The sequence below is a fragment of the Schistocerca americana genome, chromosome 2, assembly GCF_021461395.2.
Source record: "Schistocerca americana isolate TAMUIC-IGC-003095 chromosome 2, iqSchAmer2.1, whole genome shotgun sequence".
NCBI classification, from domain to species: Eukaryota; Metazoa; Arthropoda; class Insecta; order Orthoptera; family Acrididae; genus Schistocerca; species Schistocerca americana.
Window position 1 is genome coordinate 334,520,767 of NC_060120.1, and position 14,453 is coordinate 334,535,219.

The window sequence follows — 14,453 nt, forward strand, 5'->3', positions numbered from 1 at the left end:
CGAGCGTCAATACTGCCAGCTAAATAAAAAAATTCTAACTACTAAAGCCATTAACTACTAATAGGCATGTGGTTAGCAAAGGAAAGATTTTGTTGCGAACCAAATAATGTATTTTTTACCTTAATAATGTGACATCCAGTTCAAACACGAATATAAATCGTCATTGACATCTAGTACAAAGGAATGTAATCATGAATAATATTCAATCTCCTAGTCGAACATGTGCAGATCGTTAGCCCACGCTAAAACTTCAGACCTCTACCCTCCATAAATGCTAACTTCTCACATCTAACATCCATCACTGCTGGCGGTTCACGTCCAACTGTCCAACAGCACTTCCATCACTGCTGGCGACTAACTTCCAGCTGCCCAACACTACTGCCGATTAACTTCCAACAACTAGTCCGACCAGCTACAGAGTCTCTTACAAAGAAAGCGCAGCCAGAGATCCAATGCAAAGCGCTACACAGCGCTGCCAACACACAAGCAGCCCACTTACAACATTGATGTGACTGGACAATATGTGAGCCAACAACATCACCAAGTTCGTTGGTCGCTGCTTGGTTTTGTTTTTATTTCGCGGATTGCTCTGTACTCACCGCAATGTACTCCGGGATTTCTTCAAGAGCAAGGAGCGTCTCCTTGAAGTCCTCAGACTTGACGAAAGCGACGACCGCCTGCAACTCGGTGTCATTTGCCAGGTGATCTTGCACTATGGCACGGACCTGGTCCATAGGAATGATGTCGAAGAAGTCTTGGAAGTCATCTTCTAAGCTGCGCGTGTGAGCGGCCGTTAGTGGGATAGGAATTGCTTTCCCTGAAATGTTGCGGAAGTTGAAATGTTAGGTAATGTCAGTATGATATATGCACGTACTGAACGCTTGTGCCTATATTATCAAAATGATGTCAACTATTTTTGATAGTTATTTGAGGTGCCCCATTAAGATTGGTCAATTTTATCTTATGATGCCCCAATGAATTATTTTCGAGGCAATCTCTGCATACTTTATTAAGATATTTAATCCAGAAGTGAAAATCAAGACATTAAATAAATTTTTAAGTCTGTTGTCGAATATCTTGTACAACGAATTCCAGTGCGTTAGCAATTCCAACACTAGCGACGCAATGTGTTCATACTTTCGGGAGATTTGTTGTCATCTTCTTTACAATTTATTCAGAAGTAAATGAACATTAATTTAGTGAACTCAAAACAATAATGTCTCCTTTAGTGTTAACACTAATCATGTACATCTGTAAACTGACTCGTTCCACATTATTTCGAGAAAAGAACCGTTCAAACCATCTATGGAACATTTGACTAAGTAACTGACTCTACAGGCCATTTAATTATTTCATATTTCACAAAATAACATCCCACTGGGAAAGACAAAACCTCTGTATAAGAAGACAAAAAGAAAAGACGAAGTTTCACACCCAGGACAACTTTATTCACTTGATAAAAAGCACAGAAAACACGTCTCCCACGTAAGATGTCGCTACATAAGTGGGTCTCTCCCTTACATTTGACAAAGATAGGGCAAGGAATCTGATGTGTCAGACGACACTGAAAATGTACCACGATTCGACTGGAGTGATCCACAGGAACCATAAAAGTCAATGACCGACAGCAGAAAACAGATTACCAATTCAGCGTGTCACTACGTTTTACTAAGAAAATGAGAACCATAAAACGATTTATTTCTGTAACGAACACAAGGCAAGTTTATAAGCGGAAATACAAGGGATACTGGCGAATATCACTCCAGAGGTTAAATATACAGACAAAATTTTGCGTAGGAGCGAACACAAGCCGGTAGTTCAACCTCAACAACAAGAAAAAGGAAACACAAATACTTTCAAAGTGATTGCTTTGAATTGTATACTCTACCTGCAGCAAACCCGATGACGGCGAAAAGAATGAGGTACTTCATCTGAAAAACACATTAGGCATCGCTTTACCAATACTGAATTATTTTCTGAATTTATACTTACAGTATGTTCAGTGCATGGCACAGTAAATCGAAACGTATCTCCACGAACACAGTAAATGTATATGCGCATTTCACTTACCTTGCACTCCCCCACGTCGTTGCGTGATGCCGAAATGCCTGCCGCTTGCCCTTAGTTGAGCTCAATTTATAATACCCATTTATCTTAAGAGTGATGCTCTTGCAACTTGCAGAAGTGGCGTGGAAATCGCCTTGGCTTTTCTGGGTGGTTGAAGAGGGACAAGAGTCACTTCTGGAGAGCCTAATGGTACTCCTAGTGTGTAATCAAACGCTGTGGCCTGAGTAGTTCAGCTGAGATATCAGAGTCTGTGGCAGTCACGTATGTGCATTCCCAGGACGTTTATACTCAGTTTTCTGCTGACTAAATAGTTCTGTCCCCTCAGGCTTTCCAGAATTCTACACGGGGCGTCCGCTTTAAACTGAGTATCGGTATATGAAGATGAAGATTAGACTACAGAGTCCTTTCGAAGGGGAATCACGAAAAACCTAAAAACGGCTGGCTGGATGGGAAGTTGTACCGTATCCTACCCACATGGAGGGAATGAAATGTTTTAAATTCTTAGGCAGTTTGTGGTCAAATACATGGGCAGAAGGGCAATCCATTCTGTTTACGCAAGGCAAACTTGGGTAGCCGGCACTGACGCAGTGGAGTAAGATGTCTAAATCGCGAAAGATGTAAGACGAGTTTGTTCAATATCATTATTTACGAGGCATATTCCAAAGCTAAGGTGCGGTGGTCAATATTTAACTGATGGTAGGCCCGAATGAATTTTCACGCGTGCAGCGCTGTCTACCGACTCTTTCGGAAACTGCTGCAGTATTGGTTTGGTTCAAATGGCTCTGAGCACTATGGGACTCAACTGCTGTGGTCATAAGTCCCCTAGAACTTAGAACTACTTAATCCTAACTAACCTAAGGACAGCACACAACACCCAGCCATCACGAGGCAGAGAAAATCCCTGACCCCGCCGGGAATCGAACCCGGGAACCCGGGCGTGGGAAGCGAGAACGCTACCGCACGACCACGAGATGCGGGCAGTATTGGTTTGATTAGGTAGTCGTTTGCCAGACGGTGAGAGCAGACCTCAATGCCAGAGACAATCGTAGATCCCGCCAGTTGTGAAGTGCGTGGTGTGATGAGATGTTTGCTGGCAAAAGGATCTTCAGTTGCTGAAATTCATCTTGAGTTACGCCTAATGTTTGGACCTGAAATAATGAGTGACAAACAAGTTTGAAAGTGCTGTCGAGAATTTCAAAATGGCAGCACCAATGTTCACGATGAACATCGGAGTGACAAGCCCAGTATTCAGATCGACGACATCTTTGGGCAAGTGAACCAAAAGCTTGGAAGTGATCAGCGATTTACGATTAATCATCTGGCTAATCAATTCAAAAATGTTCCTCGAACCTCAGTTTACAGGATTGTCACTGAACAGCTTGGATATCAAAAACTGTGTGCGAGGTGGTCTCCAAAAATGCTCACTGATCAGCAGAAAGAGCAAAGAATGCGTAGAGCACGACAGTTTCTAGAGCGCTATGGACAAGACGAAGGTCATTTGTTTTCCCACATTGTTACGGGCGACGAGACGGGGATATCGTACGCCAGCGCAGAATCTAGACAACAGTCAATGCAGTGGCTCAGTTTCAGTTCGTCCAAACCAAAAAAGTTTAACCAATCTCCGTTCTCGAATCGAAAAATGATGGCTACCGTTTTCTGGGAAGAAACGGGCGTCCTTTTGATTCATTTCATGGAATGTAGGTTGACAGTTACATGACGTATACGGTGAAACACTAACCAAACTGAGACGTGCGATCCAAAATCGACGGCAGGGGATAGTGTCGCCTGACATAATACTCCTTAATGACAACGCACGCTCTCACACCACTGCCAGAATCAAGGAGCAGATTCACGTTTTTCGTTGGGAACTTTTTGAGCACCCTCCGTACAATCCCGACATTGCACCAAGCGACTATTTCCTCTTCTTGCATTTGGAAAAGTGGCTGGGTGGACGACGATTTCAAAACGACGATGAAGTCAAGACTGACATCACCAACTGGTTCAATACCCAGGCGGCCTGACTTCAATGCAGAGGTATTAAAGAAGCTGATGCAGCGTTACAGAAAATACGTAGACGTGAAAGGCGATAATGTGGAAAGTAAAGCAGATATGTAGTAAAATATTACTGTCAATAAAAATTATTTCTCATTAGCTTTTCTTTTTGTATGACCAGACGGACCTTAGCTTTGGAATGCGCCTCGTTTATTTAATTCGTACACTGAAAAGGCAAACAGGAAAACAACAGACTATAGGATATGGGAGATGACTGCCACTGGCCGAACATTAGCGTCATGCTCTTACATCACTTCGTCACTGCTGGCTACTCAAGTCTACTTAGCATAAACAGAACAAATTATTGTGAGCAGCTAGTGAGAAGACACTGCTGCATCGCACAGTGAATGTATCTTGTCTACTCGCAATTGCAAGCAAGGAGATATTTTACCAGCATTCAAAAACGATATACTAAGTGCTTACATGAATCCAAGTTTCTTGTGGGGTTTCGCTGCCACAGGTCTGATTTTTATTATCCGGCTGTCGTGACATTAAATTATAATTGAAAGAGTCCCGGCGGAGGTTCGAGTCCTTCCTCGGGCATGGGTGTGTGTGTTTGTTCTTAGGTTAAGTAGCGCGTAAGCTTAGGGACTGATGACCTTAGCAGTTAAGTCCCATAAGATTTCACACACATTTGAACATTTTATAATTGAAAGAGTTTCCTAGACATGCAGAGAGTTACGAAAATGGATAAAATTGCTCTAAATAGCAAAAATATGTATATTCCCTTGAAAAACGCAGACAAACATCTACAGACACTAAGAAACAACTAAGCAACATACGTGTAATGTTTCCAGTCGTCGAAGGACGTAAATGTAGTCAACACTATAGCAGAAGCCGAGTGGACGACCAAGCAAATGCATGTGAAAAGCAGCTTTATTTGAACCTGCTCCGGTTTAGAGAGGATTTGCGGTATAAACAAATGAATAAACGAACGCTATATATAAAATCAAAACAGAAATGTGTATGGGCGTTTGCAGAAATTTTTCCAGGAGGGGAAAAACTAAAAACTCGCCGGTTTCGATATGACTGATTTGGTGATTTTCAAAACGTGTCATGCCCCAAGAACTAAATTTGACAAACAGTGCACAAAACTTACTGTATCTCAAAATACTGATAGTTATCTACTGAATAATTTTATGGAGTACGTTGGTGCATGAACAGTAAGCATACTTCAAAAGCACACGCAAAGTACATCTTTTTATCTTATTAATATAAATATGGATGCCACCTTCATGATTCACCGATCTGAAATTAGATCCTCATGTAATTAAATCTAGGGTATCCAGAGAGATTTGAAATACAGTTAGAAAATTTTCACAAAAATAATTTATTCAGACTTCCATCATGTTGGATTGAGACGCAAAATAAAAAATCTGAAATAGGAAAAAAGTCAGAATGGTGGTGAAAATCTTGCTGGATATCAACAGAAATACCACACTAATACCCCATGAAACACGGTTGAGAAACTTCATCAACTTTCATGCCTGCCGGCCGATGTGGCCGAGCGGTTCTATGCGCTACAGTCTGGAACCGCGCGACCGCTACGGTCGCAGGTTCAAATCCTGCCTCGGGTATGGATGTGTGTGATGTCCTTAGGTTAGTTAGGTTTAAGTAGTTCTAAGTTCCAGGGGTCTCATGACCTCAGAAGTTAAGTCCCATAGTGCTCAGAGCCATTTGAACCATTGTTTTGAACTTTCATGCCATCTGTAACAATTTATTTGCTTATAAAATTTCACAGCTGCTCACTTTAATGGATTTATTGAATTAACTTCATATAGTGTCGATGACCATATTGAAGTTGAACAAAATATGTTTTGAAAGCCACATTTTTAGAGTTAATTACGTAAAGCGTAGCGCAGGTCCTTTATAAGGCCACATGAATGTGGGAAATCTCCCAAAACCGTCCAAAAATTGACCAGAAGACACATCTTTTAGCAGCCTACGACTACACTAAAGTAATCCTGGTCTCTCCAGTTTATAACGTTATTCTGTAGCATTCCAACTGGAATAAAGAATTCGTATCTCTGTGAATTCACGTGGCGTTATGTTGCACACATTGAAAAGGTGCCGTTCCTGAAGCGCACCTTTTGAAATTTCACATTTTTCCGCTCTCTTTTGGTGCAGAAAATGATGTTTTCTTTTTTCAACAGATGTATTTGGGTTTAAGTGTAGATGCAAGAACCTACAACATAACATGGCTGTGTTGCTGAGAGATTACTGAACTGTCGTGTAAAAGTGAATGAAGAATCAGCAGTCCACTATGGGCATTCTTTTTCCACAGTCAAATGATGACTAGGGGATCCTCGACGGAACTGTGGACGGAAGTCTGGCGCCTATACGGCCGCCTTGTTTATGTGTTAGAATTGGCGATGGAAACCGTGGAAACCGTGCGCCAGCGCGTTTGACGGCCTCGTTCTTCAGCTCGGTAAGGGCTGAACGGGGAAGGGATTGGAAAAGAATGAAGGCTTTAATTTGCCACAGTTCTGTAAAGGTTCGTATCCACGCAGCCTGCAAATCAGCGCCGAATTCGCAGCTCCACTAAGGAATCGGAATAATTTCCCATGAATAGAGTTCACCCAAGATATACAGCGGGTGCACAAGAACGTGGAAACACCAAAAAGAAACAACACTTATCACGAATAATACGGTGTAGGAAAACCGTTGACATTCAAACCAGCTTCCAGACATCTCGGAATGGATAAATGCATGCCCTGTATGGGGTTCAAGGAAATCTTACACCTTCATTCCCGGCAACGATGATGGATAGCAAACACGCACCCTTCTCTACAAAGCAGACTACAAAGGCTCAAAACTATTGAGATCTGATGACTGATGGCCAGAGGAGAGGCGAAAATTCATCCTCGTCCTAACAAAATCAGTCCTGGACAATGCGAGCTGTGTGAACAGAGGCCCTATCGTCTTGGCACACAGCACCATTACTGGGGAACAAATATTCTACCATTGGATGAACGAGCCAAAATGGTCACATTATTCTTGGCAGTAATGCTTCCTCACAGGGGAACAATCGGGCCCATGGGATACCACGATGTAGCTGCCCAAATTATCGCTGAACCCCAACCATGTTTCACTCTTGGAAAAAATTTGGAAATTTGTGGTAAGTTCCTACAAGATCAGACTGCTGAGGTCATCGATCCCTAGGCTTACACACTACTTAATCTATCTTAAACTAACTTAAGCTAAGGACAATACACACACCCATGCCCGAGGGAGGACTCGAACCTCCATTAGGGGGCGGGGGAGGGGGGGGGGGGGGGAGCTGCGCGAACTGTGGTACGGTGCCAGACCACGCGCCTACCCCGCGCGGCATTTTTGGAACATAAACTCGTCCAGAAGTTCGAAATAGTGTGAGACAAGACGCATCCGACCAAATGTCATTCTTCCATTGCTCCATAGTTCACGTTTTAGGCTGCAGCAACACGTTTGCCTGCTACGGGCATTTCCATCACTGATGAGCGTTTTTGGAATTCTAGCGCGTCCTGCGATTCCCTGGAGCTCCCTTTGTTTTGTTTTGGTGGTGACAGGGTTCGCGACTATGACATTCATTCTGCAGTGACTTTTGCAGCTTTCGCCCTCTCATTTTTCATCACAATCCTCTTCAATGTCCGTCCGTCAACGACCTCTCAGCACACACTATCGTCTGTATTGTGACTTACTGGACAGTGTTTTTTCGATTTCCTTGCATTCGGTATAAATCTTCGATGCTGTGCCTCTTGAAACGCCTCGGCTACACTGGTTACAGAAGCACCCACTATAATAGCACAAACAGTTTTGCCACTTTCGAATTCACTTAGCTCTGACATAATTCACTAACAGGTACCAGCACTACTGTGGTAGGGAAGGTGAATTGTCGTCTTCGGTTTATTGGGAAAATTTTAGGAAAGCGTGGTTCATCTGTAAACGAGACCAAATATAGGACAAAAGTGCGACCTGTTCTTGAGTTGTAACCTCCCCACCGTAATTTTATAAGAAATAAAGTGACAATACTCAATACAAATGGGAGCCGAGTGTAACCTTCCCACAAAAATTTAAAGATGAATGACAATATTATTTAGGAATGCTAATGGACATTGCACTAAGCGTAACCTCGCCCACAATGAGAGGTATTGAAAATGGCAACAAAAATGTGAAATTCGCAATCTGACTCAAATATAAATTCTTCACAAAATTTAAAGTCCGTTCAGTGACAAGAAAATACAATTAAACCGAAATATCGGTCTTTGGCCCTGTGCAAAACAAACAAAATTAAAGTCTTACCTCAGAATAAATGGATGTCACATTTCTGCTCTTATCTTTCTGCACGGCTTGGAGGAACTGCATTGCAAATGATAATATTCCTTTTTTTTTTTTTTTTTTGTGATTTTACTGAAAATTTTCTTTAAAAGAAGTGAGAGTGAAATGGGAAGTGCAACGAAATCTTTAGTTCAATAAAAAATTAAATTTTTGAAAAAATGCTTTTGAAATAAAAATTATTATTGGGGGACTTGTTGGACAATAATTACAATAAATAAAATTTTTCATTATCTAATGATTATATTAATTAACAGTGTACCTTATTCACCATCTTGACCAGTGTTGCCGACCGCCTACATCACCCGCACTGGACTGCTACTACTGACCGACCGCTCTGCATGACGACTATTAGCGAACTGCTCTGCAACTAAACAGAGCTACAGACTCGCAACGACTGACTGACGGACTCGCAACGACTACTGACTGACTGAGAACCGCTCGCAACACTCGCGCGGTCAAGCGCATACTCTCTGGTCACAGATGCTACAATGCCTCGCCATCGCTGCTATGTTACATACGTGTTTCATAACCCACCACTGGGGGGGCAAAAATTTGGCAGCGATGGTGAGTCATTTGGACTTGCCAAGCGCGGCAAAATTTTTCTTTAATTAACAAAATTCTACAACTTACAGATTATTTAAATGTTGTGCACACGCACTAAGTACAAAATATATCAGACAAAGACAAGATGTGAGTACAAAACATAGTAGCAAATCAGAAAAATGTATATACAAATTATTTGACAGAAAACAAAGAGCACAGGCACTGAAAAAAAATTCTTTAGCATATTCAGAACAAATAAACAGACTGGCAAAATATTACATTGACAAGTGACATAAGTGCACATGCACTACAGTTGAGAACATATCAACAAATGATGAAATGTATATACAATTAGTAACAAATGACATAAGTGCATACGCAATTAAGTATTGAATGTACAGAATAGTACAAATCATATTGAAAAATGAGAAAAGTGTACAGGCACTGAAGTTCAGTAGAAAACATATTAACACCTAACAGAAGTGCACATGCACTGTAGTTCAGAAAATAAAAAATGTATATACAATATAAAAGACAAAAGTGTACATATACTGTACTTCAGAACAAATCGAAAAAATAAATGTCTTTAGCATTTTCGCAATAAATAAACATAATGGCAAAAAATCATGTCCAAAGTGCACACGCACTGAAAAATGTCTTTAGCATTTTCACAACAAATAAACATAATGGCAAAAAAATCATGTCGACCAGTGACATAAGTGTACTCGCACTGGAGTTCAGCGAATCGAAAAAAAAAAATGTATAACCTACGAACATAAATGCTGTTAACCAAAAAAAAAATTATTTTCCTTATGTGACAAGAATTAGGATAGGAAAGGGAAGGATTGCATCATGGTTGTAGCACTTTAGATTGCACACAGCTGTTCTGAAAGTCCATATCTTTCCACAGAAGTACAACACCAAGTGACACAACTTGAAGTTCTTTTCCCATCAGAATTTATCAGTGTAGCCAAGACACTGAACTGTCGTAGTAATGTTCCATGTTTTCATTTTGGCAGTACATTAGGTACACCAAACAGTGGGACCATAATAACGTCTTCATTGCTCACGGTGGTGGACAGCATGTCGTGTCAACACCACGCTCTTACAAGGCACACCAACGTAGAATTAGTGCAAAAACCAATTATAGTGCTCCATGATCACTAGGATAAACAGGACAAATGGACATTGCAGTAATTTAGGGTAGTCAGCTTATGAGGTGAAGGACATCAAGTCACATAATATTGATAATTACAGTCTTCATTGATAGTTTGTGGCATTCATAGCCTAGTTATTGAACATTTCTGTACCAAGTATGTAGTATTACAGAAAAATGTTCATTAATTGTTTTACATAGAATCAGTAGCCTTCTTTTCCTGGTTACAAAGCATTATGAAATAATCGCATTCTTTTTTGTCACAGTATAATTAAGAATCATTAACCTTCTCCTAATTACAGTTAATTAATCATTTGTCATTAATTAATCATCTGTCGTTAACTAATCATTTGTCTAATTACAGTTAATTAATTAATCATTTGTCATTCCAATATAGTAAGAATTATTAGCCTTAATTAATTACAAAGCATTATTAAACAGTACCATAGTTAATTAATTATGTGTCATTACAATCTATTAAGAATCACTAGCTGGCATCATGGGTAATCGTATTACAATAAACAGGGGCGGTCCTTGGCCAGTTACAAAGTATATTTAGTATGACAGAATAATGTTCATCAGAAGTCTTAGTTGAAAAGGAGAGTCAATTATTGGCCTAGCATTAACATAATACATTGAGTGATACAAATTATTGGCACTCATTGGCCATTAACCAAGTATTGAATAGAATAAAACATAGTTCATCATTCAGTATTATTCAGATCATTACGAAGTCATTATTAAAAATCAGCTAATTACAGTCATAGCATTAATAATCATGGGCATTACAAGTACTCATTACAATAAACAGTGTTCCTCCTTCAGTAGTATTCAGATCATTACAAAGTCATTATTAAAATCAGTTAATTACAGTCAAATCATTAATAATCACAGGCATTATAAGTAGTATCATTACAATAAACAGTGTCAGTTATTAGCTAGTGACAAAGCATTATTTTGAATATAGTCTCATTAAGAGGTCATTACTCAAGTGACGTACTATTCAGAGCTAATCAGTATTATTCAGAATTGTCTCAAACTGGTGTCACTATTTGGGACTGGTAATACCCTTTTTTTTTTTTTTGTTTGTTAGCAATGCATTGCGTTGGGATCGATAATTAATTGCTGAGGCATAACACTATTTGCTTTTGACCTATTGCTGCAAACGAGGATAGGTAACGTCATTCGTCATGAGTCAGCTGTAGCAAGGTTATGTAACAAGGCAGTACATGTGATCACATTTATAAACGATAGACACAAATGGGTAAAAATATAAAAATGCAAGTACTAGAACAGGTATAATAAGTAACAGGTTTAGTAAGTATCATGAAAAACTTCTCCTGGAAAAATTACAAAATGGATTATTGACCTGAAAGAAGAAACGCACACTATGCTGAAAAGTAGTGAACTTCGAATTAACAGGCAGTGAAGTGCGTATAAAAATGTGTTCCATAGCTGTCCTTTCCAAAACTTTCAGTCATCCTACTATGCAATGTAACACCTGCTGTCAAAGCAAACTGCAACAAATACTTAAATAACTACATAACATAAATACATAACTTCAACATTATCCTCATCTGTAAAGAAAACTTCATTATCCATATCATCATAACTTCACTATTATCATCATCTGTAAAGAAAAACTTCATTATTCATAACATCATATCCTTCATCATTATTCATCAGTATTCATTATCATCTGCAAAAAATCACTTCATTACTCATTATACAATTATTCCTTATCTCTAGCATATTTCATCTCTAAAACTAAGATGTGTAGTTCAGTCTGACAGCCTGCATCAATCACCTTGTAATCTGAAAGAAAAAAATTAGTTAAGACTGCTATTCTGTGATGAGTACAGTATAGTCTTGTTAATGCTTGTTAATCCTGATCCATTTACTCTTCCTCATAAAGTTATTGCATCTCCTTTCGTTTATCCCGTAGGTGAAATTCCCATTTCTGTTGAATTTATTTCTTACATGCATCATTTCTTTCTGAAATTGACGAGCAGAGATTAATGTCTTGCATTTAAATCATATACCCACTAAATAATGACTGGTTTATGGTGACACAATTAGCCATACAGCATAACATGACAGAAAACGTAATATGTTAAAGACGTTGACAGTGTTCAGATGCAAAAATGTACACAGAATAATACAATGCAGTAGCAAAAAAAAAAAATGTTAAACAGTCACGATCTTGAGGTGTCATATGGCAACAAAAAATGTCAAAGTCAACTGGTGTGTGTTATATCTTAACTATTTCACAGTACATACAAACAAAACTGGAGTACAATCATATACACAAAAAAAGTGGAAAATGTGCACGGTCTGATGTGTAACGACAAGAAAAGCGACCTGCTAACCTTACCTTGCCGGGCACTTGCCAAGAAAAAATACGATAATCATCAGTAATTAGTCAGGTGAATTAATTGCATTAGTAAATGACCTCATAGTGTGTTGAATCATACAGTGGTTTCACTCAATAAACGGTTTAATGTTTGAGATATGGTGATTGCCTTTCGATTTTCTAGTTCTCAAAGTTTCGACGTGTACAACATTGGGGTGAGGGATGCTGCGAATCCGATACGGACCTGCGTATAGAAGTTCAAATTTACTGCACTTACCTTTTAATTTACTGGATAAATAGTGTGTACGTATCAATATCTTCTGTCCAACGTGAAAGTCGCGGCGTGTACAAACCTGTTTTTGCTGTCTTCTCCGGCGCTCTGCGGCACGTTTGATGTTGTTCAGTGCAATGTCAATTATTTCGTGGTGTCGTAATCGACGAGATGTAGGAAATGTTATTAATTCTTTAATTTTGTTAGGTGGTTCAACGTTTTTCAGTATAACAGACGGAGATAGCATAGTGGATTCATTTGGAATGGAATTAATTACATCTTGGAATGAGAGTATGTGTGTATCCCAATCAATATGTCTTTTGTGGCAGTATATTCGGCACAGCTTACCAATTTCTTTCATTAATCTTTCACAGGGGTTCGAAGAAGCGTGGTACTTGGATATATAGATCGGAGAAATGTTTCTAGCTCGTAACATGCGTGTCCATACGCTACTACGAAATTGTGATCCATTATCAGAAATTACTTTCATTACATGCCCTACATGAAATAGAAAATGTTTTACAAATGCTTTCGAAACAGTTTTAGCAGTAGCTTTGCGTAATGGAGTGAAAGTAACAAATTTTGAAGTGAGCTCAACAGCGACAAAAATGTAGCAAAAACCTCTGTTAGTTCTCGGAATCGGACCAAAAATGTCTACTGCGGCCATGTGTCTTAATTTAACAGGTATAATGGGATGTAATGGAGGAATATGTGAAGTGGTGTCTGATTTAGCTTTCTGGCAAATTTTACAAGACGCTAAAACTCGTCGTATACGTTTTTCCATGTTAGTAAAATAACAGTTCTGTCTCAGTATAAGAAAACATTTTCGTGCTCCGTAATGTGCGTAGCTTAAATGAGTGTACCAAATTAATTTGTTGACCAATTCGTCAGGAATGCATAATAACCAATTGTTGCTGTCAGGATGAGAGCGGCGAAACAAAATGTCATTGCGTACAGTGTAATGGTTTCTAATCGTAACATTATTCTTATCTTGCCAAAGGTGTTTAATTTCTTTCCACACGTTGTCTTTATTTTGTTCTTGTGCTATGTCCTGTAATGACGATGAAATAAAATTTTCAAATGCAACTTGCTGAATGTACATGACACTGAAATTTGTTTTGCAGAAGTTGGTTGCTACGTCTTGCTGATTGTTGCTCAGAGAACGCGATAGTGCGTCTGCTATAACATTTTGTGTGCCGGGAATGTGGACAATCGTAAAATTAAATTCTTGTAAATAAAGTTTCCATCTACTTAATCTGTCATGAGTGAATTTGGCCGAAAGTAAAAATTGTATCGCTCTTTGGTCTGTGTAAACGGTGGTATGTCTGCCATAAAGAAAGTGCCGAAATCTCGTAAAAGCCCATACAACACATAATGTTTCAAGTTCTGTAACGGAGTAATTTCGCTCAGCAGGTGACAGAATGCGGCTTGCAAATGCGATGTTTTTGATTACTATTGAACCATCTTCTTCAATTTCCTGGAAAATATGTACGCCTAAGGCGGTGTTGGAACTGTCGGTGGCAATGGAAAAATTTCTAGTAAGATCTGGGTGCGATAATAGTGGTGCATTCAACAAAGCATGTTTCAGGTTCATGAATTCAGATTGTGCTTGCTTATCCCAAGACCAAATAGTGTTTTTACCCGTTAATTGGCATAGTCTAGGCGTGTCTAAAGCAGAATGGTGAATAAATTTACGA

General features: G+C 39.3%; 1 protein-coding gene across 1 annotated transcript in view; it reads right to left on the reverse strand.

Moving 5' to 3' along the window:
• Positions 1–14,453, reverse strand: part of LOC124593999 — a 90,307-nt gene that overhangs the window by 9,135 nt on the left and 66,719 nt on the right. The window contains exon 2 of the mRNA XM_047132351.1: positions 600–817. Coding sequence (XP_046988307.1) covers positions 600–817 — 218 coding nt within the window. The remainder of the gene's footprint in view (positions 1–599; positions 818–14,453) is intronic.